This window comes from Mus pahari, chromosome 23 (genome assembly GCF_900095145.1).
Source record: "Mus pahari chromosome 23, PAHARI_EIJ_v1.1, whole genome shotgun sequence".
Classification (NCBI taxonomy): domain Eukaryota; kingdom Metazoa; phylum Chordata; class Mammalia; order Rodentia; family Muridae; genus Mus; species Mus pahari.
This window is the reverse complement of record NC_034612.1, coordinates 14,085,770-14,108,853: the sequence shown is the minus strand read 5'-3', so window position 1 is coordinate 14,108,853 and position 23,084 is coordinate 14,085,770. Positions and strand designations below refer to the sequence as shown.

Sequence of the window (23,084 nt, the reverse complement as noted above, 5' to 3'; positions counted from 1 at the left end):
TGAAGCTCCTTTCTCTGTGATAACTCCAGCTGTGTCAAGTTGACACAAAACTAGCTAGTACAATGGCTTAAAGAAGGCCATGTAAGGGCTAGCGAGATAGCTCAGAAGTGAAGAGCACTGAATGCTCTTCCAAAGGTCCTGAGTTCAAATCCCAGCAACCTCATGGTGGTTCACAACCATCCATAATGAAATCTGACACCGTCTTCTGGAGTGCCTGAAGACAGTTACAGTGTACTTACATGATATATATAAAACCCAGGCACAGATACAGAGAGGATGCCCCCCTGACAACAGAGGCTGCCAGCCATGATGGCCAAAGATTGCACATGACCACCATGAGTTAGTTAGGAAAGAGGTGTCAACAGATTCTCCCTCCAAGCTTCTGAAAGGCACTGGCTTTACTGACATTTTGGCTTTAGACTTCTGGTCTCCAAAACTCTGAGAGAAGAAACTGGTGTTACTTGAAGCCAGCCAGTGTGCAGTGCATTGTAATGGCTGCCCCGTGCAACAAATCCAGCCGGTGTCAACTCAGGAGTTGGAACAGAGTGGAGGGATCAGAGAGACAGACGTGGACCTACTGGTCCAAAACAACCTCTGACTGGCATCTCATGGCAGGTGACAAGGTAGAAAGAAGGTCTCTCCAGAGAAACAGAAGCTTGTCAAAGATGTCCTCCATCTTTATATAGGAAAGTACTAGCTCTGGGCTGACAGTATAGCTCAGCGGGTTGTGCCTGACAAGCATGCGCAAGACCCTGGGTTGGAGTCTGGCACCACAGTAATGCGGGAAACAAAACAAACAAGGAGATGAGCACCGAGTGCTAGGACCACCATGAATGGCAGAAGTGACTCTCAGACCCCGGGGCTTCCTGGGACGCCGCCGATGCCGTATCCCGACAAGCAGCAAGCTCACACATCTCAGTGTGCAGAAGTGAAGCTGAAGGCCCGTGTGGAGAAGAAAAGGCTCTGCGGGCAATGAAGGAGATCTGAGAGATCTGACGAAGAAAGGGCTGCTGTGTGGAAGCTGACTGTGAAGGCGGCCTGTGGGACGCAGCACAGTCAGGAACTGCGCACACGCAGGCCAAGTAGAGTCCAGGGAGAGAAGAGGAGAAGCAGCCGGAGCACACCTAAGTCCAGCACTTTAAAGATGGCTGATACCGACTTCTCCCGTGTCCTCAGCTTAGAAGAAGGACCCATCCCTACCCCTTGAAATGGCAGGGAAAAAAAGATGATAAGGGCTCCCCCACCACACACACACACACACACACACACACACACTCATTTCTTCCTGCCTGAAGTTTCCCTACGAGTATTTCCTAAAAATCATACAAACTAGGGCAAGGTATTGGGCTGGGAGCCTGGGGGGTGGGGTGGGAACTTTGACCTCATTGGCTTGCATCTGCCAGCCCCCTCCCATCCCCACCCATGAGAAGCTGCCCTGCTTTATCCAGTTGACTGGAGCGCATCTTGCACAGCCATGCTCACCTAGCACAGAGGCAGGCTCTCTTTCCCAAGCGTGCACTCGTGGGGTTTTCCAGGTTTGACCAGTAGTGTTGTTGTTGTTGTTGTTGTTTGCTTGTTTGTTTGTTTTTGTTTTCTTTGTGCTTTCTTTCCTCTCCCTCTTTCTCCCCAGAGCGGGGATGAGCATCCATCATCAGCTAGCAGGTTTTATGGGGGCTATGAAAGGAAGCTAATAGCTCTGTAAAGAAGAGCCAGTTACCTGGGAAACCTTCCAGGCATGTTGTGTTCCTGGCCACCCTGGGAGGCCTGGTGGAAAAGGCCACCGGCCCTCAGAGCGAGACGGAGCGAGATCTAGGTCCAAGTGCTCAGATACATGACTTACCTGTCCTGACCTACCCTAGGGACACTGCCTGAGCTTTGCTTGTCCTCCATGGACCAGGAGACTGCCTTTCGAGATGGGCATTTGGGCTCCATTGTTGTTGATCTGTGACACTTCGGATCACTGGCCGGGAACCAAATATTGTACCCTTCTGCTTTGGGATGCCTGTGGTCTGATCAAATGATAGCCCATCCACCCCGGGCTCCACTCTTGCCGTCTTGTCCCGATTGGAGTGTTCTGCACACCTGCTGTTAGCTATCCATCACTAGGTCCAAGCAGACCTCTCCTGAGCCACCCCACTGGAAGGGAGCCAAGGAGCCAGCTGCCCCCTCACTACCACGGAGGCCTCCAGCTGCTGTCTGTGTTGTTCATGCCCCTGCATGCACCCTTGGGGAGGCAAGTCTGGCCCTGTGAGAAGTCTGAGTCACAGATGCTGTCACAAAACAGGGACATAGCAGGCAAGGAGGCTGCACTATTCTTAGAGACACTTACAGTTGCTCTAAGGAGCCGCTAACAGAGCAGCAGATTAACACTGCCTGGTTAGGAGCACTGCCTGGAGAGGGAGTCCTGAACCCTTGCCAGGCTGCTTTTCTTAGGTACCTACTATGTGCCGCCTAGAGCCTCCTGCCTAAAAATGAGCCCCAGAGATAGCCAGCCCTGTTTGTTTGCTCCTCATGTTGCCTATAGCAACCAGTGAGCCAGGAGCATCCTATCCCCGTGAGGGGTAGGAAGGAGCCAGGAGTAAACGAGTCAGTTCAGATCAGTTCAGGTTCAGAGGAGGCTCCAAGAGGGATCAGGTGGAAGCTGGAGCCCAAAGTGTGACATTTGGACCGGGGCCTGAATGATGACAAGAAACAGACGACGTGCCCAGGCCCTGGGGACAGATGGGCACGTCAGGGTCACGACAGCAGCTCAGTAGCAGTGAGAGGGAGTTTGTATCCAAGAGAGGCAGCGGCCAGGGTGGCAACACAGAGGTGGAGCTGCGGTTTGTCGGTGGGCAGGCAGGACTGGGGCTGCTGGGGCCCTGAGGAACCCCTGCCCACAAGACAGGGAGCCATAGATGGGCTTGCCTAGGACTGGGGAGAGAGGAAGCCCTGCGGGTCTGGGCGCTCTCTTGTTGTAGGACCTGCCATAGCTGGCTGCTGTGGCCCCCAGCCGAGCTTTGGTTGTAATGGAGCTGTTAGCACTTCATGTTAGGGCAGAGTAGTGCTTCCCACCAGGTTTGGGTGGCTTCTGTGCTTCCTGTCTTAGGGTGGACTCCGCGTCTCAGTCCACAGGCCCCTCAGTGCCCATCACAGAACCTGGCTCCTGGTGGCCGCCTGGATCTGCTAGGGGCATGAAGTTGCGATGGTGAAGGTTGAGTCTTACTAGATGAGGTTGGGGGGCTGGGTTGACTAGAGGGGAAAACTGTGTTTGCAGGGCTGCAGAACTTTGGTTTCACCGGACTTACCTGGGGGACATGAGACATTCCCAGGCCTCTATCTTGGGGACAGAGTTTAGAAAGGGACACCACCACCTTTCCTCCTTGCTTACTCTTTCAATTAATTTTAAAAGTTAGCATACATGATGGGTTTCCTCGTGGTATTTAGTGGAGACCTGTCATTATGCTTTATCATCCAGCCTTCTCCTCCCCCTCCTGGTGCTCCCCTCCCTCCCCTGCCAGCCTTGGTTTCTAACATAATTAATATCATTCAGCACATTAAAAAAAAAAATCCAAGTAGCCCCTCTCTGATGGAATTTAATTAGAGTTCTGCCTCAGCCGGGAGGTGTGCACCCCCTACAGAGTGAACCAAAAGAAAATGAGGCAAATAATCTCTCGCAGTGAAACATCTTGGGGGAAGCTTGCAGGCTGCTCTGTTTTCTCTTGCAGTGTGCAGATCATATGCCGCCGCTGTCCCCATTCAGCTTTCAATAAACATCACTGGCTCTCAATGTGCACTCTTCAACTGTGGTGGCCTTGACTCCTTCCCAACACCCCTTGCTTTTTGCGAGGGTCTACAAGCTAAGAGTGTGAATCACGGTGTTCTTATCAGTACATGAGGTGTATGTTTAGACAAATGGAGGCCAGTTAGGAAGGTGATGGTTCAGTTCTCCAGCTGCTTTCCTGGCTGGGAAGTCAGGGAAACCTGACTTCACCTACTGAGAGGTTGTGGGTGAGGTGCCCAGGAGACCCAAAGTCTCCTAGGCTATAAACTGGGGCTATTGCCATGCAGAGCAACGTTGTTCAGCCATAAAAAGGAATGAACCCTGATGTGATACAACATGAGCCTTGGACACGAAGCCAAGTGCAAGAAGCCAGACTCCAGGTACAGGATGGGCCCTGGATACACAAATCCATGCAGACAGAAAGCAGATACGGGGCTGGTGAGATGGCTCAGTGGGTAAGAGCACCCAACTGCTCTTCTGAAGGTCCGGAGTTCAAATCCCAGCAACCACATGGTGGCTCATAACCATCTGTAACAAGATCTGACGCCCTCTTCTGGAGTGTCTGAAGACAGCTACAATGTACTTACATATAATAAATAAATAAATCTTTAAAAAAAAAAAAAAAAGAAAGAAAAGAAAGCAGATACGTGGAGGCCACATGGAGGGACTGCCGGTGACTACAGAAAATGTCTTGGAATTAGCTAGTGGTGTGGGCTGCAGAGCTCTGAATACATTAACAACCACTTTAGAGGGAAAATGGCACAGAACTGAATCCCCGGGGCGATTCTGACACAGCAGTGGGGAGGATGCACTGATACAGCCTGAGCATGAACTGGGGTCTGCCGTCAAAGGGTAAGGTTTTCATGATGTGCAGCTCCAGGGTGAGACTGTTGTGTGGGGCTTAAAGGGGCCGCAGCGCTTTCTCGAGACCCCCAGGTAGTGCCCCAGAAGGGTAGTATCAGGCACACTGTATGCTTTCTCTCCCACCTTCACAGAACCACGAAGAACTGAGGGCAGGTGGGCGTGAACACTGGCACTCCAACCCTTAGTCATGCTGAACGCTCTAGAGTCTGTCTTGGAGAAACATTCCATTGATTTTAACAGGGAAGCACTGGGCAGTTTCTCAAAATAAAAGGGATCTCCCCATGATGCCCAGGGGCATCTGGGCCCACACCTGCAAGCCAGGGGAATCAGGGCCTCAGAATTGTGTGCCATTGTGGTCCATGCACAGAGGAGGTTTAAAGGGCAGGAATTGGAACCCCAGTTCCTGGGCTCTCCAGACTGATGTGAGCCCCACACGGCTATTTGCAGGCCTCATAACACTTGCTGGTTTTGGAACAGAAAGAAAATCAGAACGTGTGGCTGACAGACCCCCAAATGAGCCAGAGAGCCGGGTGCTGGAGTCTTGTACCCAGAGAACTCCAGCTGAGGTTCATTGGTGGGTGTGCTGGCCAAGTGAGTGGGAAAACACGGTCCAGACAGAAACATAGGCCAGAGTCGGAACCGTCTGCCTGCAAGCTCCAGTGGTCCCTGTATCAGAGCGCTCCCATCTTTTAAGGAAAGATGGGGATCTAATGAGGATCCCCACCCATTTAGACACAGGGAGGTGATTGAGCCCCCTGATCAATGCAGTTCTAGTAGAATGGGGAGCAAGGTGCCAGAGTGTGTCGGACAGAGACAGAAGTGAGAGAGAGTGGGAATAGCAAGCAAGTAGCACTGACCTTTAGGGGCACTTGTTCACTCAGATATCAGAGCAACAGGATGGGACCAAGGAGGCCAGGGCTAGGAGGGCCAGGAGCTTGGGCTTTAGTTGTGCAATTGTAATAGCTGTTTGCATTTAGATGCCAATAGAGGTGATGGCGTCTCCAGCAGATGCCAGGGCTTGGAGTGTGTGGGGGAGAAGATTCCCGAATAACAAGAGGACCTGGGACCCAGTGCCTTCAGATGGGAACAGAGACACCCGCCTGTTCCGAGGCTGCCGGGTTGGGTGCAGAGGGGCTGCTCCAGTTCCATGCAGGGGGTTGGAAGACATAAAGAAGACGAACAAATGTGGGACATGTGGACACTTGCTCAGTGTGGTGGGAGCATAGGAGCTGGGCTCTCCTGAGCATGGCTGGCCCGGAGAAGTGTGAACCCACAATGATGAGGTGGTTGCTGGTAAAATGTAGCCAGCAGCACGACACACTGTACTGTGATGTACTGTGATACATATGGTCACAGCTCCTGTGCCAGTCAGCTGGCTGGGGTTACCAGGATAGGAACTGTGGGCTAGTAGCTTTTGTATGCCTCTGGTTTTAGCAGCAGCAGGTAGTGCCCCCTAGTGCATGCCTCTGGTAAAAAAAAAAAAAAAAAAGACCCCTTGCTCTACAAGCATAGCCTTGAGTGGTCCTGGCGCTCAGGATTAAACACTCACTGGCATCTCTTCCAGGTGGGCCTGGGTATGGGAATCCCTCTGCCCGTGATAGCAACCATCTGGCACTGGCTTATAGGGATGTGCCCAAGGCTTCTGTCCCTGTGGGCTTAACAGCTCTCTTGCCCTCAAGTGACCAGGGCCTGCAGCATCTCTTCTCTTGCTCTTTACAGCCTCAGCACCTTAGCTCCTCTTTATTTCTACTTTATTGTCCCTGCCCCATCACTTCCGTCTCTGCTTCTTTCTTCAGTGTTCAGTCCTGGTCCTCTCTACTGGAAGTAGGCTAAACAAACAACAAAAAAACACTCAAAGACTGGGAGGTACCACAAAAGATCCAAGCTGCCAGCCAGCTTCACGCCAGTCACACTGGCACTCCGTGGCAAATGAAGGTTCGTGTGTGCAACTATCACGGCTTGCCTCTTTAGCGCCAGCCAGGGTCATGGAGAGTTCACGGAGGCTTAAGATAGCAAAAGAGCCCAGTGCCAACTGAAACAGGCCTGGCTGGGGCCCTGGCTGCAGGAGCTGGGGTCACTGTGCAGCTTCCCCAGGGTAGCACGGAGTGTTCAGGATGGCTGTTGCATACGTGTAGTCATGGTGAGCGCTGTGACTGACAGTTCTCTTGCTGGAGGCAGCCAGTGCAGCAAGAGAACATCTAACAGCTTCCAGCTAGGGAGTCAGTGCCCCACGCCACACCGCACGCTGTGCCCCACGCCGTGCCCCACGCTGTGCCCCACGCAGTGTCTTTGCTTATCTATGTTAGAATGAGCAGCAGCAAGAATGTTTACAGCAGGAACTTAGAGAACCGAACAGTAAGAGTCGTTTACATTTTAATATAATTTTATGTTATTTAGATATACAATTAGTATAATTTTAATAATTTAATTTAAAATTTTAAGAGTATTTAAAAATAAAAATTTAAAAGACTATAAATTTAAAATAAATTTATGAAAATTTAAAATATTTTAGATTTTTACATAAATTAAATTTTTTAGATACCAGTGCTCAGTCCCTTCATCCTTTCCCTGTCACAGTTCACCTGTTTGAGAATGAAAGATCCCTAGGAAAATTTCCACCTGTGCCTCTTAGAAACTCTGGCACTTAGGACCTCTCAAAAGCCAGAGTTTTCCTTAAGGCTTGCTAGAGCTGGGAGAGGCTTTGGGGTAAGGCCTGTAGCCCGATGAACTTCCTACAAATCCTCCCTAGGCCTCCTTGCCCTGGAGGTGCTCCTGTCTCAGGGGTCCTCTACCCCGAAAGCCCAGGGACGAGGGACTCTGTCCCTTAAAGGTATGCCTGTTTCTTAGGTGAGCAGGCTCCCGGAAGCTAAAGGATGCCAGCCTGCTGCTGCTCAGGCGGAAGGGTCAGGACTGAGAATAGGGGCTTTGAAGCAAGCACCAGGTTCCCTCTGGTCATAGCCCAGTCCACAGAGGTTTTGGTCGTGTTTCACTGTTCAGTAGGAGCACCAACCCCAGAGGCTGGGTGGCAGTGGCTGCTGTGACCAGCAGGATCTTCAGCAGGCTGGAGAGGGATGGTTTCAGCTAGTGCCAGGCTCCGGTGTCTGGGACCTAGTGCCCTATTCTCACACACGGGCCTCTGCCCTTGACATCCTAGGTGAGGCGGCAGCACTGGCAGTTACTCTAAGAAGTCTTAAGTGGGGCGCCACCTTCTCGAGACTGTTTGGTCCTCAGTATCTGCTGCTTCCCTGATGCTGCCCTGGGGTGAAGTGTCACAGGCAAAATACCCTGTAGAGCTCCACTGTGCTGTCCCCATGTGCCTGCTTGGCCATGGGGCCTGGTGACAAGCCCGGCAGTTATCCCAGTGTGGCACCCTAGGCGCATAGTGGTGAGTTCTGGGGCCCTCTCTGGGACTTCAGGTGAGTGAATGCAGCAGTCCTTTCTAAGGCCCCCTCTTCGTTTTGCATAGCAAGGGAGGGCTGTGTGCCATGCCACCCAGAGTAGTAGAGGCCACTAGGGCAGGGGCGGGGTCGTGGCCATGTCCTCTAGCTCTTCTTGACCTTGGCCCCTTCTCAGGATGGCAGAACAGCTAGAGGAGGAGAGGCCTGAAGCCAGAATCGGCCTCTGAAATCCAGCATAGGACAACCACCTCAGCCTCTTCATTACAGACCTGAGCCCTACTGTGCCCTAGCTCAGCACATATTCCTCAGGAGAAGCCTCCGGGGTCTGGAGTGTAGCGCAGTAGTAGGAGGCCTGCCTGGCATGTGTGAGACTCTGGGTATAATCGTTGGTACCGAGAGTGAGAGGCAGGACTTGGGCTCTGAGGTGATGTACTTTCCTGCTGAGACATCACATGCACCCAGAGCAGCTATAGCCAAGGCATTCCACGTGTAGGGGCTGTTTCCCTTCTGCCCCTGTGTCACCCCTTCATCACTAGATACAGGGGGACAGGGCGGCAGATTGCTGTTACCCTTTTTGACTCCTGTTTGGGAGACAGAGAGGAGCTGTAGAATTCCCTAGAGCAGGAGAGCAGGGGAGCAGCAGGCTCCTGCACATTTACACACACACACACACACACACACACACACACACACACACACACACACACACACGAGTCACAGCCCACCGGGTGGTTGGTTCCCTGTCTCCCTCTAGGCTGCCAGAGTGCAGGCTCCCGGTGACCCTGCATCGAGCAGCTCCCAGACTTAATAACCAGAATGCTACTGAATTGCGTTTGGCTGGGCTCCACCCTCCTTGTGTCTGCTCAGCCTCACTCCTGACTCCTGTCTGTGATGTCAAACCCCAGCTAATCCCAGAAAAACAGATTAAGTGCTGTAAACTCAATTCTCCCGCCCTCCCTCTTGCTCAGGGTGTCTCGAGGACCTGCCCTCTCCCGCTTGCTGCTTGCTCCCTTCGCTTGGAGCCTCCCTGAGCTCCCAGGGATGCCTTCAGCTGGCAGGCTCTCCTCGTGGGGCTGGGCTCTGACTTCCCTGCAGTTCCTTCATTTGGGAGGCCTCTGGACTCCTAGCCTAGGCTTTCTGCTTTATTGTGAGAGGCTGGGACCTTGATTCCTGGGGTGACACCCAGCACCCCTCCACTCTCCATTCTGTCTAGGGCCCCACCCCAGTGCTGCCATGGCCTTCCTGATACCACACCACGTGACCCAACTCTGACCCTGTTGGACCATCAGGGACACTGAAGAATTTGGGGATGGTTTCCTTTCTAGGATCCTAAAAGCAGGGTCTGAAACCCAAAGGCGTCGGTAAAAGCCAGGGCCTGTTCGCAGGGCTCCAGCGAAGGTCGCTGTCTTGTCTGAATGGCTGTGAGGCGTGACATGCAGGGATATGCAGGTACTGGTCTAGTTCCCACTGACTGGCCTCTGGAGACCCCCATTTTCCATATTGCCTCTTGCTGTCTCAGATCCCCATACCCCCACACCCCCAAAGCTGTCCTGTGCCCGGCAGGAACTATAATTTTGTCTATGCTGTCATGGCTCCAGCCGGGACAAGACGGAGCGAATCTGTCTCATGCCCAGGCTGCTGCACTGGATGTCATGAGGTTGCCTGAGCTAGGGTTTGGCTGAGGTGAGGCCTAGGGACAGCAGACACAAGTCCTGTTCCCTTTCCACCTGGGATACTCCCTGGCCTCAGACTCAGCAGGGACAAAACCAGAGGGGCTGTCTGGCCAGATAAGGGCAATGATAATGTTAATCACACAGACCAAGGGGACGACATATGGCTGTCAGGCCAGCCAGCAAAGCCCTTGTGCAGGGCATTCTTCCTGCGGGCTCAGCCTCAGGGTTCAAGTCAGTGTGGGTTTAGTGTCTGCTACTGGGAGTGGAATCCCAGCCAGGGTGGCCATCTGCCCGTGACCGGCTTCCCGACCTTGAGAGGCCAGCAGCAATACCAGTGGATTCGGTGCTGTGACAGTGGGGTGGCTTGCTGAGCTCGATCACACTTCATCCACAGGACACCCCAAGAGCTGTTCTCACCCCTATTTGTAGAAGATAAAACAAAAGGTCAAAGACAGTAGGTAGCTGGGGCGTAGCATGAGTCAGCGCCAAAAGGGGCAGATGCGGCGAGCGACCTTCATCCCTGCGCCATTGCCCTTCTCTGCCCCTTTGCACGCACAGCTCCAACTCTGCTGCTCAGTATCAAGCCGTGTAGAAGAGTGCGAGCACGAGGTACCCCAGAGTCACCCGGCAGAGGCAAGTCCCTCAGACATCCACAAACATGCGTAGACAGACCTGTGCTAACAGTAAGGATTATAGGTGTGGCCTTTTTGTCAAGTATCTAAATGCTCTTTGAACTGAAAACCAGGGGCTTGGGGTATTTCTCTGTCACAGCGCCTGCACGGCATACTCAAGGTGAGTCTGGGCCTCAGCACATAAAACATCAAATTCACTTTATCAGTTCCATTTTAGCCCACAGGCCACCTCACCTATTTAAGATATACTTGAATTTAGCCAAAGACACATCTGTATTAGTCAGGGTTCTCTGGAGGGACAGAACTGTTAAAATGAATCTATCTATATTTAAAGGGGATTTACTAGAGTGACTTACAGGCTGGGGCTGTCTCCAAGGGAAAGACCAAGAACCCAGGAGTCAGGTGTTCAGTCCTTGAGGCTGGATGTCTCAGCTGGTCTTCATGTACTCCAGAATACCACAGGAATAGGCTTTCCTGCCAGTAAAGGAAGAGTGGCTCAGCAGTGGGAGGGGTGAACTCGCCAGCAAGATGAGCTAATCAAGAAGACCCTTCACTGCTCTGTGCCCAGCCACTTGGGCTTCAGGTTGACAACCAAGATTAGCCGTTAGATCTTCACATCTGTTTGCATACATCTAAAATAAATAAAAAGGAATTGCTAAACTTCAGAATAATTTCTTTCTTCATTGTACTAACAGTCACCAAAGGGTTAAAAAGAAAAAAAAAGACTTTTTTTTTACTTATTCATTTTACATCCTGCTCACCACCTCCCTCCTGGTCATCCCTTCCCACAATCCTCCTTCCCCCTCCCCTTCTCCTCTGATCTGGCGGGGGCTTCTTTGGGTATCCCCCAACCCTGGCTCATCAAGTCTCTGCAAGGCTAGGTGCCTCCTCTCCCACTGAGGCCAGACAAAGCAGCGCAGCTGGAAGAGCATATCCCACAGACAGGCAACAGGTTTTGAGATAGCCCCTGCTCCAGTTGTTCAGGACCCTCATGAAGACCAAGCTGCACATCTGCTACGTGTGTGTCCTAGGTCCAGCCCATGTATGTTCTTTGGTTGGTAGCTCAGTGTCTGAGAGCCCCAAGGGTCCAGGTTAGATGATTTTGTCGGTCTTCAGTGGAGTTCCTATTTTCTTAGGGGCAGAAAAAGACTTTTTTGTTGTTGTTGTTGTTGTTGTTTTGGGTTTTTTGGTTTTGGTTTTGGTTTTGGTTTTTCGAGACAGGGTTTCTCTGTATAGCCCTGGCTTTCCTGGAACTCACTCTGTAGACCAGGCTGGCCTTGAACTCAGAAATCCTCCTGCCTCTGCCTCCCGAGTGCTGGGACTAAAGGCGTGCGTCACCATGCCCGGCTTTTTTAAAAAAATGTATATGAGTACACTGTAGCCATACAGATGGTTGTGAGCCACCATGTGGTTGCTGGGATTTGAACTCAGGACCTTCAGAAGAGCAGTCAGTGCTCTTAACCACTGAGCCATCTCACCAGCCCCAGAAAAAGACTTTTTAGAAATAACTTTATACTGTCTAATCAGGAACTTGTCACAATTTCCTTTCATAGAGGACTTCATAAGAGACTCTCTTCTACTTCTGTCATGTTTAATGTTCCAAATAGATTTTAAAAACTGGTTGAGTGCATATTACTTTTAGCTTCAGATTCTTCAATAATATCATGTATATTTAAGAGGCATTTAACTATTATACATTATTTTGATGATTTAAGATGTCAATACTGAGTTGTATGTTTTAAAATCAATTTTATTAATCTAATAAAAAATCTTTTAAAAATAACTATTGAGATGCTGTTCAAATAATCATTCCATTAATGCATTTAAAATGTGCGATTCAGTGGTCTTAGTATATTATATTTTGGACTATCTAAAGTCTGATAGGGGATATGTAGCATAAAACTTTCTATTTTAAAGGCTGGGATATGGCTCTGTGGTAAAATGCTTACTTAGCAAACACGGGCCCTGGGTTTTTTCAACAGCCTTGAAGAAAAAGAAAAAAAATGCTATTTTAAGCACTCTCCAGCATTCCACTCCATGGTGTTAAGAGCATCCCCAGGGGCCTGCAGCCGTCACCACAGCCACTTCCAAAGTGTGTTCTTCTCCCAAATGAGAACTCTATTACACAATGACTCCCTAGCACCCCTTGGTGCTTAGTAACCACTAAACTGCTTTCATGAGGAGGACTTTTAAGAAGTTGCAGTTATTAATTCTTTAAATAATGAATTCTATTTTAAAAGCAGTTTTAGGTTCACATTAAAATTAAGTGGAAATTAAGAGTCTGGTAAGGTCCTTGCCCCACATTAATATTATCAGTTTCTACCTTCCTACACCAACATGGTCCTTTCAACTATTTATTATTGTATGTGTATGATATATGTATGATGTAGGGATGGATATGTGTGCCTCAGCACATGTGTGAAGATTAGAGGACAACTTGGTGAAGTCAGTTCTGTTCCCTTACTATTCCCCTACTAGTACATAGATTTCAGGGAATCAAACGTTGGCCATCAGGCAGCAAGCGCCTTTACCTGCTGAGCATTCTTTCCCACCCGAAGTAGTCCTTTTGTTACAACTGATGAACTGACACATACGCAGAGTTTGCATTCTTTTTGAAGATTTATTTTCATTATTTTTTAAGTGTGTGTGTGTGTGTGTGTGTGTGTGTGTGTGTGTGATACACACATGAGCACAGATGCCCACAGAGGCCAAAAGACTCCTGACACTGGAGTTACAAGCTGCTGTGAGCTGTCTAACATGGGTGCTAAGTCCTCTGTAAGAGAATCAAGTGTTCTTAACCACCCAGCCCTTGGTTGTATACTCTGTGGGTTTAAATAAACGTATAATGTCGTGTCCACCACATCATATGAAGCAGTCTAACTGTCCTAAGAGCCCTCTGTATTTGCCTGTTCATCCCACATTAATTCATCTATGTAGTGAATGAACTTTCATGCTGTGGAAGTCGAGGCATTTACATTCCCACCTTTATTCTTCCATTCCCAGTGTTTGTTAGTTATAGTATTATTTGTGTACATTGTTGGGGTTTTCATATACTTCAGTAACCATAATTTCCATGACTACAGAATTACTTTGTTTACATCAGTTTCCCGTGGGTGAATTTTTCCATGACTTATCTTTCAGTTTGTTGAGTTTTAATACCAGATAATATTTTTAAAGATGTCATCCATATCTTAGCCCCTAAATTCATATTTCAGAGATTTGCTGACATCACACCCGAACACTTTAGCTGGGTAGAAAATTCTGGTTCCTTGTGAGTTTCTGTCTGTAGCAAAACTCACTTTAATCTGGTCTGGGTTCATCCTGAGAGGCGGGCTGGCCTGAAATGGAATGTGTGAGAGAAAAATGGAGCCAAGACAATATTTTTACTGATCAAGGCTCAAAGTTTAATGTAGGAACTCAGTTTATATAGTGTGGGGAAAAAACCCCAGTCCCCAACCCCCAGTCTTAGAAGGCACAGGTGAATGTCCATGGGCGGGTCCAAAGGATGTTGTCTTCTGGGACAAACGGTCTTCTCAGCAGATGGTGGAGACACTGAGAAGCAGCAGAGCAGCTCTGGTGGATCTGAAGGTTACTGCCAGTGGATCTTAGTGCCTGCAGGGGGCTGGGTTTTGAAGGACAGTGATTAGTGTAAATAGTAAGGTAGGCTTGGCGGATAACTGCAGATGGTCCAGTGGCGACAGAGAGCTGGGAGACCCCAACTCGTGGGGCTTCTAAAATTGTGTTGCTGTAAAGTCTGATTCTCCCCAACCCATCTCTCTGGACTCTTCCTTATACTTTTTTTCTCTCTGTCCTTTAAGGTCAGTGATTTTTTTTTTCCAGAATGTGCCTTGCTATTATTTATAACATCAGGGTTTTTTTTTTTTCTTTTCCATAGAACATAGAATATGAGTTACTCCGTAGGGTGGCACCTATGAGCTTTGGGTTAGTTGCCCTCTCTTAGGTGAAGAAGTGATTTTAGGCTGACACGGGCCAGCTCTGGCCCACTTCTGGGGCTCTCTTCCCATGCGTGGTGAAGGGTTTCTTTCTATCCTTTTAGCAGATCTGAGTTTTCTCAGCCCACTGGAAACCCACGTGTTGCAGAGCTATGGAGATGTTTATATATAGATGAGTACCCAGAGAAACTCTTGACCAGCCCCAGGCCACCATGAACCATGACTGCATGGCTGCTGTGATCCTGTCCTACCCCTCCCCATCTGGGAAACCTGTGCTCAGCCCCCACCTAACAATACTGGACTTCTGAGGCAGCCATGGATACCCTGTTCGGGGAACAGGCTGACCCTTTACTACCCAGAGGCTGTTGATGGGAGGGTTCACAGCCTCTCTCTTAGTCCTTGGGTAGCTCTTCAAGATTTCTCAGCAAACAAGGAAACGCAGGCTAGAGAGGTAAGGAATTTGCTCCAGGTCATCGTTGGTTTGAGAGGGTTGAGACTAGAATTCTAGCCTTGGCTTTCCTCTGTTAATACACCCACCAGATTGCACAAAGTGACTCTCCTATATTCTCTCTCTCTCTCTCTCTCTCTCTCTCTCTCTCTCTCTCTCTCTCTCTCTCTCCTCTCTCAGGTCTTCATTGAATTCTGTCATGGTTATCTAAGGAATCTTGCCTAGAAAGTTCCCACAAGCACGCAGCTCCCTGCCGCCTGGAAGGCGTGGACTCCAAGATGATCATAAAGGAATACCGGATTCCCCTGCCAATGACCGTGGATGAATACCGCATCGCCCAGCTGTACATGATACAGGTGAGTCCAGAAAGGCGGCTGGACCAGGTTAAGCTGGATCAGTCCCAGCCTACACTACTGGGTACTGCCTGTGGACATGGACTGCTTTCGGTGTCTGTGAGCTGCTGCACCTTGGCTGTACATCTGGCTTCCAACTAGACGACATCAGGCCCACAGACACACTGGACTTTCTCGCGACCAGATTATCTTGTCACCATTATATTCTAGACACCCATAACACTAGCGCCCTCTTTGCATTCATAACCCGCTGCCTCGTAGGTCAGCTGTTATTTCAGGCCTTAGCTCTCTGATACCACAGACTCCCCGTTATTGTTTCGGAGGTATGGCAGGGTGGGCTTCTGACAGGAACCTCTCTTCCTGAGTTTCACGGGTTCTCACGTTGGGGTTGGGCGTGTGATGGCAGGCTTTCTTCTACTTAGAAACACATTAATCTTGGAGGACCTACTCTCATGATGCCATATAAATCTAGTGATTCCCAAATACACAGCCTCCATAGACCGTCACACTGGGAGTTGGAGCTTCAGTGGAGGGATTGGAGGAGACACATTTAGCCCCCAAGCCTCATTTAAGACTGGGGCTGTGAGGCAAGAGAGGCTAATAGGTTGCACAGGAGCACACAGCCTGGCTCCTGACTCCCAGTTTAGTCACACCCACTCCAAGGAAACACCCATGGACTCTCTTCAATGCCTCAGCAGCTGAGAACACATATCCTAAGCCCTCCCGTTCATTCCAGATGCTTCTCACTCAAATGTCAGACCTCTCCACGGCCCACATTGCTGGGATACTGCCTGGAGACCTTGCTCTACAGAACTTTCCATTCCTTTACAGCTAGCCTTCTCCCTCAACAACCCCATTGACTTTTCCTCCATGCCGAGGGCCCAGAGCTTCCATACCAATCAGAAGGCTTCTCTTGACCTTTGTGGATGTATTGGAGCCTCTTGTTCCTGTTGTCCACTGGGACCCGTACCTGATCGGCTTCTCTGTGTATAAACCCCTCGTCATTGCATCACCTTGAACCCTCAGAATGTAGGGCTGGGGGGGGGGGGTGCAGCGGGCAGCCTTCAGAGCTTCCACCCCCTACCTGCGTTGTTTTGTTTGTTTTTGTTTTTCTAGACAGGATTTCTCTGTGTAACAGGCTCTGGCTGTCCTGAAACTCACTCTGTGAACCAGCCTGGCCTCAAACTCACAGAGATACACCTGTCTCTGCCTCCCATGTGCCGGGATTAAGGGTGGTGCAGCACCAGGCCCAGCTTTCCCCCCTTTCTGATGGGCTTGCACCTTCAGCCTAGGGACCCAGAACCTGTCTCAGGCGCTTGAAGCAAGCAGAGTTTAGCCGGCTCCCACAGAAGAGGTTTGGCTGGGAAGTGAGCAGGCAGTACCTCCAGCCTCTCTGGGGGACTGTTTGCTCTGAGCAGCTTCAGAAGCGCCTCTCAATTCCCTCTTGAACCACTTACCCCTTAATTATTTCTAGAGAGCGGGAGAGAAAGAGCTTAAATCAGGCCCTAGCCCTGGGCACTCTAGAAAGAACTCAGTTTATTCAAGGACTCATCTGCTGAGGCTGCCATGTGTCTGCCTGTGGCTTCTTAGTTCCCTCTCCAGCAGTGACCAGCAGTCATGGCCGTGCAGCCCCAGTGGCTTCTCGAGTTGGGCATTCAGGGTCTGGCAGCATGACCTCCAGCCACTGGAGTACCCCAGAGTATTTTCTCAAGTGTGGAGTCACGGTTTCTCAGCAGCTCCAAATGCCGTCATTTCCCAGCTTCAGTCCTTGAGTTTCTAGTCAATTTAATTGTGAATTGACCCACAGTATCTCTATCCGGACCACATGGTCCATTGGGCCAGTTTATACTTTTGATGTATATTGACCTGCTAGCTGAGACTGTAATAAGAAGTGTCTCCTACTTGGTAGGTCACGCACGCACGTCCATACTGTCACAAATGCCCCTCTCTGCTGCTGCTGTGAGTTTCCGAAGTCCTTCCAGTGAGCAAGTGTGTGTATGCAAAAGACAGAATGGTAAATAAGCCAGATGTTGCCACAAGAGGAGTGTCCGGGCCAAGTGCTAGCTGTCATGCCCAGAGGGAGGCTGAGAAACCTGGCTGGCATATACATGTACAGATGTGTTCACACGTGTACCCATCTATGTAACTTGCACAGTCCCACTACAGTCTCCATCAGCCTGGAAGGCCCATAGAGGTATGATATACCTCTCTGGAAACTGTCATGGCCAGTGTAGCCCCTTTAAAACTGGGTTCTTCATGAGAGGACCCCACACTCTGCCCCAATAACTAAGGTTGTCTTTTAACCTATCCTCATGGCCTCAGTGGCAGAAAGGCACGGTGAGTGAGTCTCTGAGCAGCACAGGCTACTGTTTTAAACAGAAAGACCGTGACTTTATCCTGATATGAGGGACCCCGGTATGTGAGCTTTCTAGAGGTTGAGGTGTGGTCTGTTTCCAGACAATGGCACAGCTAAGGATCTTACTCTGTAGGTGGAAGTGTAGGCTTTCCCGGCTGAGCCTGGCTTGAGTTCTGGCTCTGGGGAACAAGTGAGTCTTCCTGGGCATTAATTACTACTTGTTTTTTGTTTTGTTTATGTTTTGTTTTTCTTTTCTTTTAAGATTTCTTTATTATATGTAAGTAAACTGTAGCTGTCTTCAGACACCCCAGAAGAGGGCATCAGATCTCATTACAGCTGGTTGTAAGCTACCATGTGGTTGCTGGGATTTGAACTCAGGGCCTTTAGAAGAGCAGTCGGTGTTCCTCTGGCTGTCCTGGAACTCACTCTGCAGACGAAACTGATCTCAAACTTAGAGATTCTCCTGCCTCTGCCTCCTGAGTCCTGGGATTAAAGACATGCACCACCATGCTTGACCCCTCAATTTCTTACATAAGCTAGTTTCTTAACGGCAGTGCCCTGGAAAGACTCTCAAAAGAAACTTTCCTGTTTATAGATGGGAAATTTGAGCCAAATTTGGAACTTAGCTCTCCCACCTCCCAGGGGGTCTGTCTGTTCCTAGAAGCTTTGGGCTTCTGATGGCGTCAGGAGGAATCCACTATCTGTCTCAGATATGAAGGAGCCTATGCTTGGCCAGAGTACAAGGGATAGTGGGGGAAGACAGGAAGTCCTGTTCATCCAGAACAGGGAGGGAGGCGCCTGAGGAGGCCGACTTTGCCCCACCCCTTCTCCTGGATGGGCAGAACAAGTGGTTCAGCAAGAGGCCAGCTAAGGCCGTCCAAATGTGGGGGACGGAACCCGGGTGCTTATGTTCTAAGACACCCACTCACAGCCAGATTCTGTCTCTGGAGGCTCTGCTCATCTCGTGTGGCCAGGAGATCATTTCTGTACCCAGCATTCTCTGCTGCTACCGGGCCTGTGAGTGCCTCTTTCCTAATTCCTGCTCCTGTCTGCCTCTCCGCTCACTCCCTCTGCTTCTGCTGTGCTCTTTGTCTCCTGTGCCTCGGAACCCAGAGTTCCTGGGGGCCTGTGCCACTGCAGGGTGAATATATGTCACAGTCACAGGCTGCACCTGAACCTGTACACAGCTCACTGTGTGCCAGCTGTACCACAGTAACACGGTGTTCTGTCCCTGCCCATGTGAGGACTGTTTCAGGGAAGACCATAGACGTACCGAACGAAAGAGAGGCAGGAGTGGTAAGGGCCAAGAGACGGGAGACAGGTCTAGGTACCCCCCCAGGTAGATGCTGTAAGAGCCAGCGTGTTCCACAGCTACATTCCCAGGGAAAGAGTAACAATGAGGTTCATCTAGCAGCAGCTGGAACTGGCTGTGGAAAAGACAAAGTCAGAGCCATTCTTCTGCCCGAGGGGTTCTGTACCAGCGGTGTGAAGGCTAGTGGAAATCACTGTACTGTCCGAGAGAGAGAGAGAGAGAGAGAGAGAGAGAGAGAGAGAGAGAGAGAGAGAGAGAGTGAGTGTTGTCCTGGGGATGGGCAGACGGCCTTGCCGGTCAGTACCCTGGACAGTTCTGAGAGCCTCTAGGGACTGGGTTTCTCTTGTCGCAGTTCTCCTCCTTCAGCGGTCCCATGGAGGTTGAAGGCTGTTTGCAGGCCCAAGACTCCAGGGGCGGGCAGCACTGCACAATGCTTAGGAATGGTCACAGGCAAGAATGGGAGAGTGGCTTCCTCTGTGGGTGGCGCACAGAGGAAGCTAAGGAGAGCTCGTTTGTCCCGTCCGGCTAAGCCACAGCTATGTGAGGAATGCTGCCCTCACTGCTGTGGCCACTGGAGACCTAGGGGCCAGCCTGTGGAGGGTGGCTTAAGTGAAGGCTCCAACCTCAGAATTCCTGGGGATTGAGAGTACCCTGGTGATTATTGGTTCATTTGGTCAGCCTTTCTCCATCTCATCCAGGAGGTACCCTGTATGGGCGTGCTGCATAGATCCCAGCCCTTAAGGCCCGCAAGTCTCCATATCCATCTCACTGAGTGACTGCAACCATCCATTCCCCATACCTGGTGATGTCAGCAGCTTGGGTACCCTATGCCTTGGGTACATCACCAGCTTTAGACCCCGCAATAACTTGAAAAGCTGGAAGTGTTCTTCCTTCTCCCAAACAAGGCAGCTCAGAGATGTCAGCGAGCTTGTCCAGGGCTGGCCGTGGGGAGCCAGTCCCAGTCGGGAGGTGCAGATGGCTGCCTTTCTTCACTTGTAGCATTGGGGGTCTCCATGGCTGCCACATCTCTTCCTTCTTTAAAGTCATGGTTTTAGGGATTGGAGCAGGATGCCCGTCACCTCCTTGTCCCTTACATAGGCTCCCTCCCCCCAGAACTCAAATGCTCATATAACTCGAGGGAACACTGTAGATGGTAATCCACCCATAGCGTCACCACTAGGGAAAGAAAGGCCTGTGTGGTTGTGCAGGAGACACAAGGACCACTCCAGGAGGCAAGGGACTTCCCCCTTGGGCAGGGGAGGGACGAACACTTAGTGTTGTTTCTCTGACTGACAGGCTGAAGGCTAACCACGGGAGGTCTTGAAGATAATCACATAGCGGGTTGGCCAGCGGGTTGGCCAGTGGCTACCTCCAATTCCTAGTAACACACAGCTTCAAGAGTGCCACCTCATCGGAATTTACTCCAGTGTGTATATATGGAATTTACTCTTCTGAGTTTAGACTCCTGAGATCTAGGACCTGCCCCCAGTTGACTAACTATGGTCCCTGTAAGAAGAGGAAGGGACAGAACAATTCAGTGAGGCTTTCCTCCCAGGGTGACTCTAGCTCATGGTAAGTTCATAGTTAAAACTGACCACCTCAGAGGTTCAATATCTTTTCCTATGTTTTGAGTGCGTTGAGAGTAAAACTCGCCAGTTTGAGGAATCGCTACAGTTTCTGCCTCCACTGGCCACGTGAGAAAGCTGTTTTCCAGCCTTGGCATTCCTTATCTTTGTAGCCATCCCAGTGCTTCCTGTGCTCTGTCTCCCTGGTGTGGGTCTGGGGTTCCTGTTTGTGTTGCTGGGTAGCCTTCAGGCGCCCAGTGGCCGTTTGTCTTCTGTGGAGACACCACTGTTCTAGTCTTTGGGCCCTTTGGGAAGTGTGTTATTTGTCTGTTGTCGAGTAGTCGGCATTCTCTTGGATCCAGATTCCTGGCATCAGATATTATTGACATGTTTTCTCTTTCTTTTTTTTTTTTTTTTTTGCCAAGAATGTTTTCATTAATCAAGAATGAAAGTCGGAGGTTCGAAGACGTTCTCTTTCATTATACATGTTCTTTTAACTTTCTTTCTTTAGAGCATGTTATTTCATTAAGTCCTGTTGATCTGTTTTGTGTGTGTGTGTGTGTGTGTGTGTGTGTGTGTGTGATTTATGCTTTTTTCTAGTTTCCTGCTGAAGGACTATACTTCCAGCTTCCCTTGTGGACTACGGAGGTCATTTCTGCCCAGTTCTGCCCCTGTAAGGGAGCGCATCCCATCCATCTTCCCCTGTAGGCATTTTGGCCCTCAGCACACATGGGTGACAAGGTTGTCCCTTGCCATGAATAAGTATGGCCCTGCCCAAGATCAGACCACGCCTCCCTTTCTCTTTCCAGCTAAGATCGCTTTTTAAAAACAATCTTAACAGTTTTAGCGTCACATTTATAAACCATTGTCTAATCCAAGGTCATAAAACCTTATCCCTGCTAAGAGTTTTAGCTCTTGCATCAGGGAATGTGTTTTTAATGAGCTGTCAACAGCAGCCAGCCAGAGAGTCATGTCCATTAGGGAGTGTGTGGTCCTGTGAGATGCCAAAACCTCTGCTGCCTCCTCAGCTTCTCTGTCACTTTAGCTGAGTGGGAGGGGTCACACTTGACTCCTGCTCCTCAGCGTCTCCACACATGACCAATGGAATGTCCTCCCAGTAAGTCTTTTTGTCTGTCTGCCCCCCACCCCATTAACTTTCCCTTTAGACAGATTCTCACTGTGTAGTCCAAGCTGACCTCAAAATACACAGCAGTCCTGCTGGCTCAGCTCCCAGATGCTGAGAGTACAGGTGTAAGACACTACACCCATCTGCAGGCAGTGCTAAGAACATTGTCCTTCTGCCTTGCCCAGCAGAGCCCTGAATCCACACACTCTTGACTCTCACACACATACACGCTTGTCTCACACGTGTGCATGGAAATGTCACACTTTCATGAACATCCTGACCAGCAGTCTCAGTGCTTAAGCCCAGTCCTCAGGCTCTCTAGTCAGATGCTGACCCCTGGACACATAATTCCACACCAGCATCACTCCTAGGTGTCTCTCCAGACAGCTCCTGTTGTGGGCCTCTCTGAAGTAAATCAGATGTAACACTTAAGAGTACATATAACACAGCATTGCTCGCCTGGGAGACTGGACTGTGCCCAGTAGCTGGAATATTGAGAAGAGTGACCGCTCAAAGCAGGGCTGATGTGTTCTAGATAGTTCTGAAGACAAGAACTCAGCCGGGCGTGGTGGCGCACGCCTTTGATCCCAGCACTTGGGCGGCAGAGGCAGGCAGATTTCTGAGTTTGAGGCTAGCCTGGTCTACCCAGTAAGTTTCAGGACAGCCAGGGCTACACAGTCCTCAAAAAAACCAAACCAAACCAAAACAAAACAAAAGACAAGCTCTCAGGCAATATCCTGGAGAAGACAGCAAAACATATGCATCCCTGTATATATGTGGTATCCGCCAGTACCACTTCAGGCATGGCTGCCCTCTCTCTTACAGACCAGAGGCCTGGGACCAGGCCCACCCAGCAGAAGGGGATGCTTGTGCAATTTCTGAGACCTAAGCTATCTGCAGCTGACAGTGCATCGTGGATTTCAGTTGTCTTTACTCCTTTACTGTGACAGCATCTCGAATCTGCTCCATCCCACTGAGACCCCCTTCTTCCATAGAAGCTCCCCCTCCCCATTTTCATGTCTTTTGTGTGCATGTGGCCCAGTGAGTTCAGTTTACTCTCATGAGCATGCGTAGGAAATTGTTTCCTGAAGCATGGGCTGCTTACGAGTGGCCACACCACTGAAAACAGTGTCAGCCCCTCCCCATGCTGCCACTAACTGCCACTGCCCTGGACTGCTTTGTGTAGTCATTCAACTGCAATGGAAAGTTCATGAACACGGTGGCCAGGAGACAGCTTTTTAATGGTACACTCCCCCTCCACGGTCCCACAGTGTTCCTTGGATGGGTGATGTCTATGTCCCAATCACACCAAGCACTCCAGCCATCAGTCTTTACCTTTAATCAGAAATTTTGCATGTGCAGAAAGTACATGATTCGTAGCACCACTGTAGCAGGCTCACATCAAGTGTCCTTGCGAGCACTGCCAGGTCTGGAAACAGAACTTTCTCAGCATCCAGCAAACCTGCATGTCCCAAGGACTCCTGCAGCCCTGAGCAAAGTTTGTTTGTCTCTTTCTTTCTTTCTTTTTTCTGAGACAGGGTTTCTCTGTGTAGCCCTGGCTGTCCTGGAACTCACTCTGTAGACCAAGCTGGCCTCAGACTCAGAAATCTGTCTGCCTCTGCCTCCTCTGCCTCTTCCTCT

The 23,084-nt window shown here is 50.1% G+C and overlaps 1 protein-coding gene across 13 annotated transcripts in view; it reads left to right on the top strand.

Annotated features, from left to right (window-relative positions):
- Pitpnm2 (phosphatidylinositol transfer protein membrane associated 2) overlaps positions 1-23,084 on the top strand; it is a 131,826-nt gene that overhangs the window by 81,538 nt on the left and 27,204 nt on the right. For all 13 annotated transcript variants that reach the window (XM_029533691.1, XM_029533689.1, XM_029533690.1 and 10 more), the window contains one exon: positions 14,912-15,087. In XM_029533691.1, coding sequence (XP_029389551.1) covers positions 15,010-15,087 — 78 coding nt within the window. In that variant the 5' untranslated portion in view covers positions 14,912-15,009. The remainder of the gene's footprint in view (positions 1-14,911; positions 15,088-23,084) is intronic.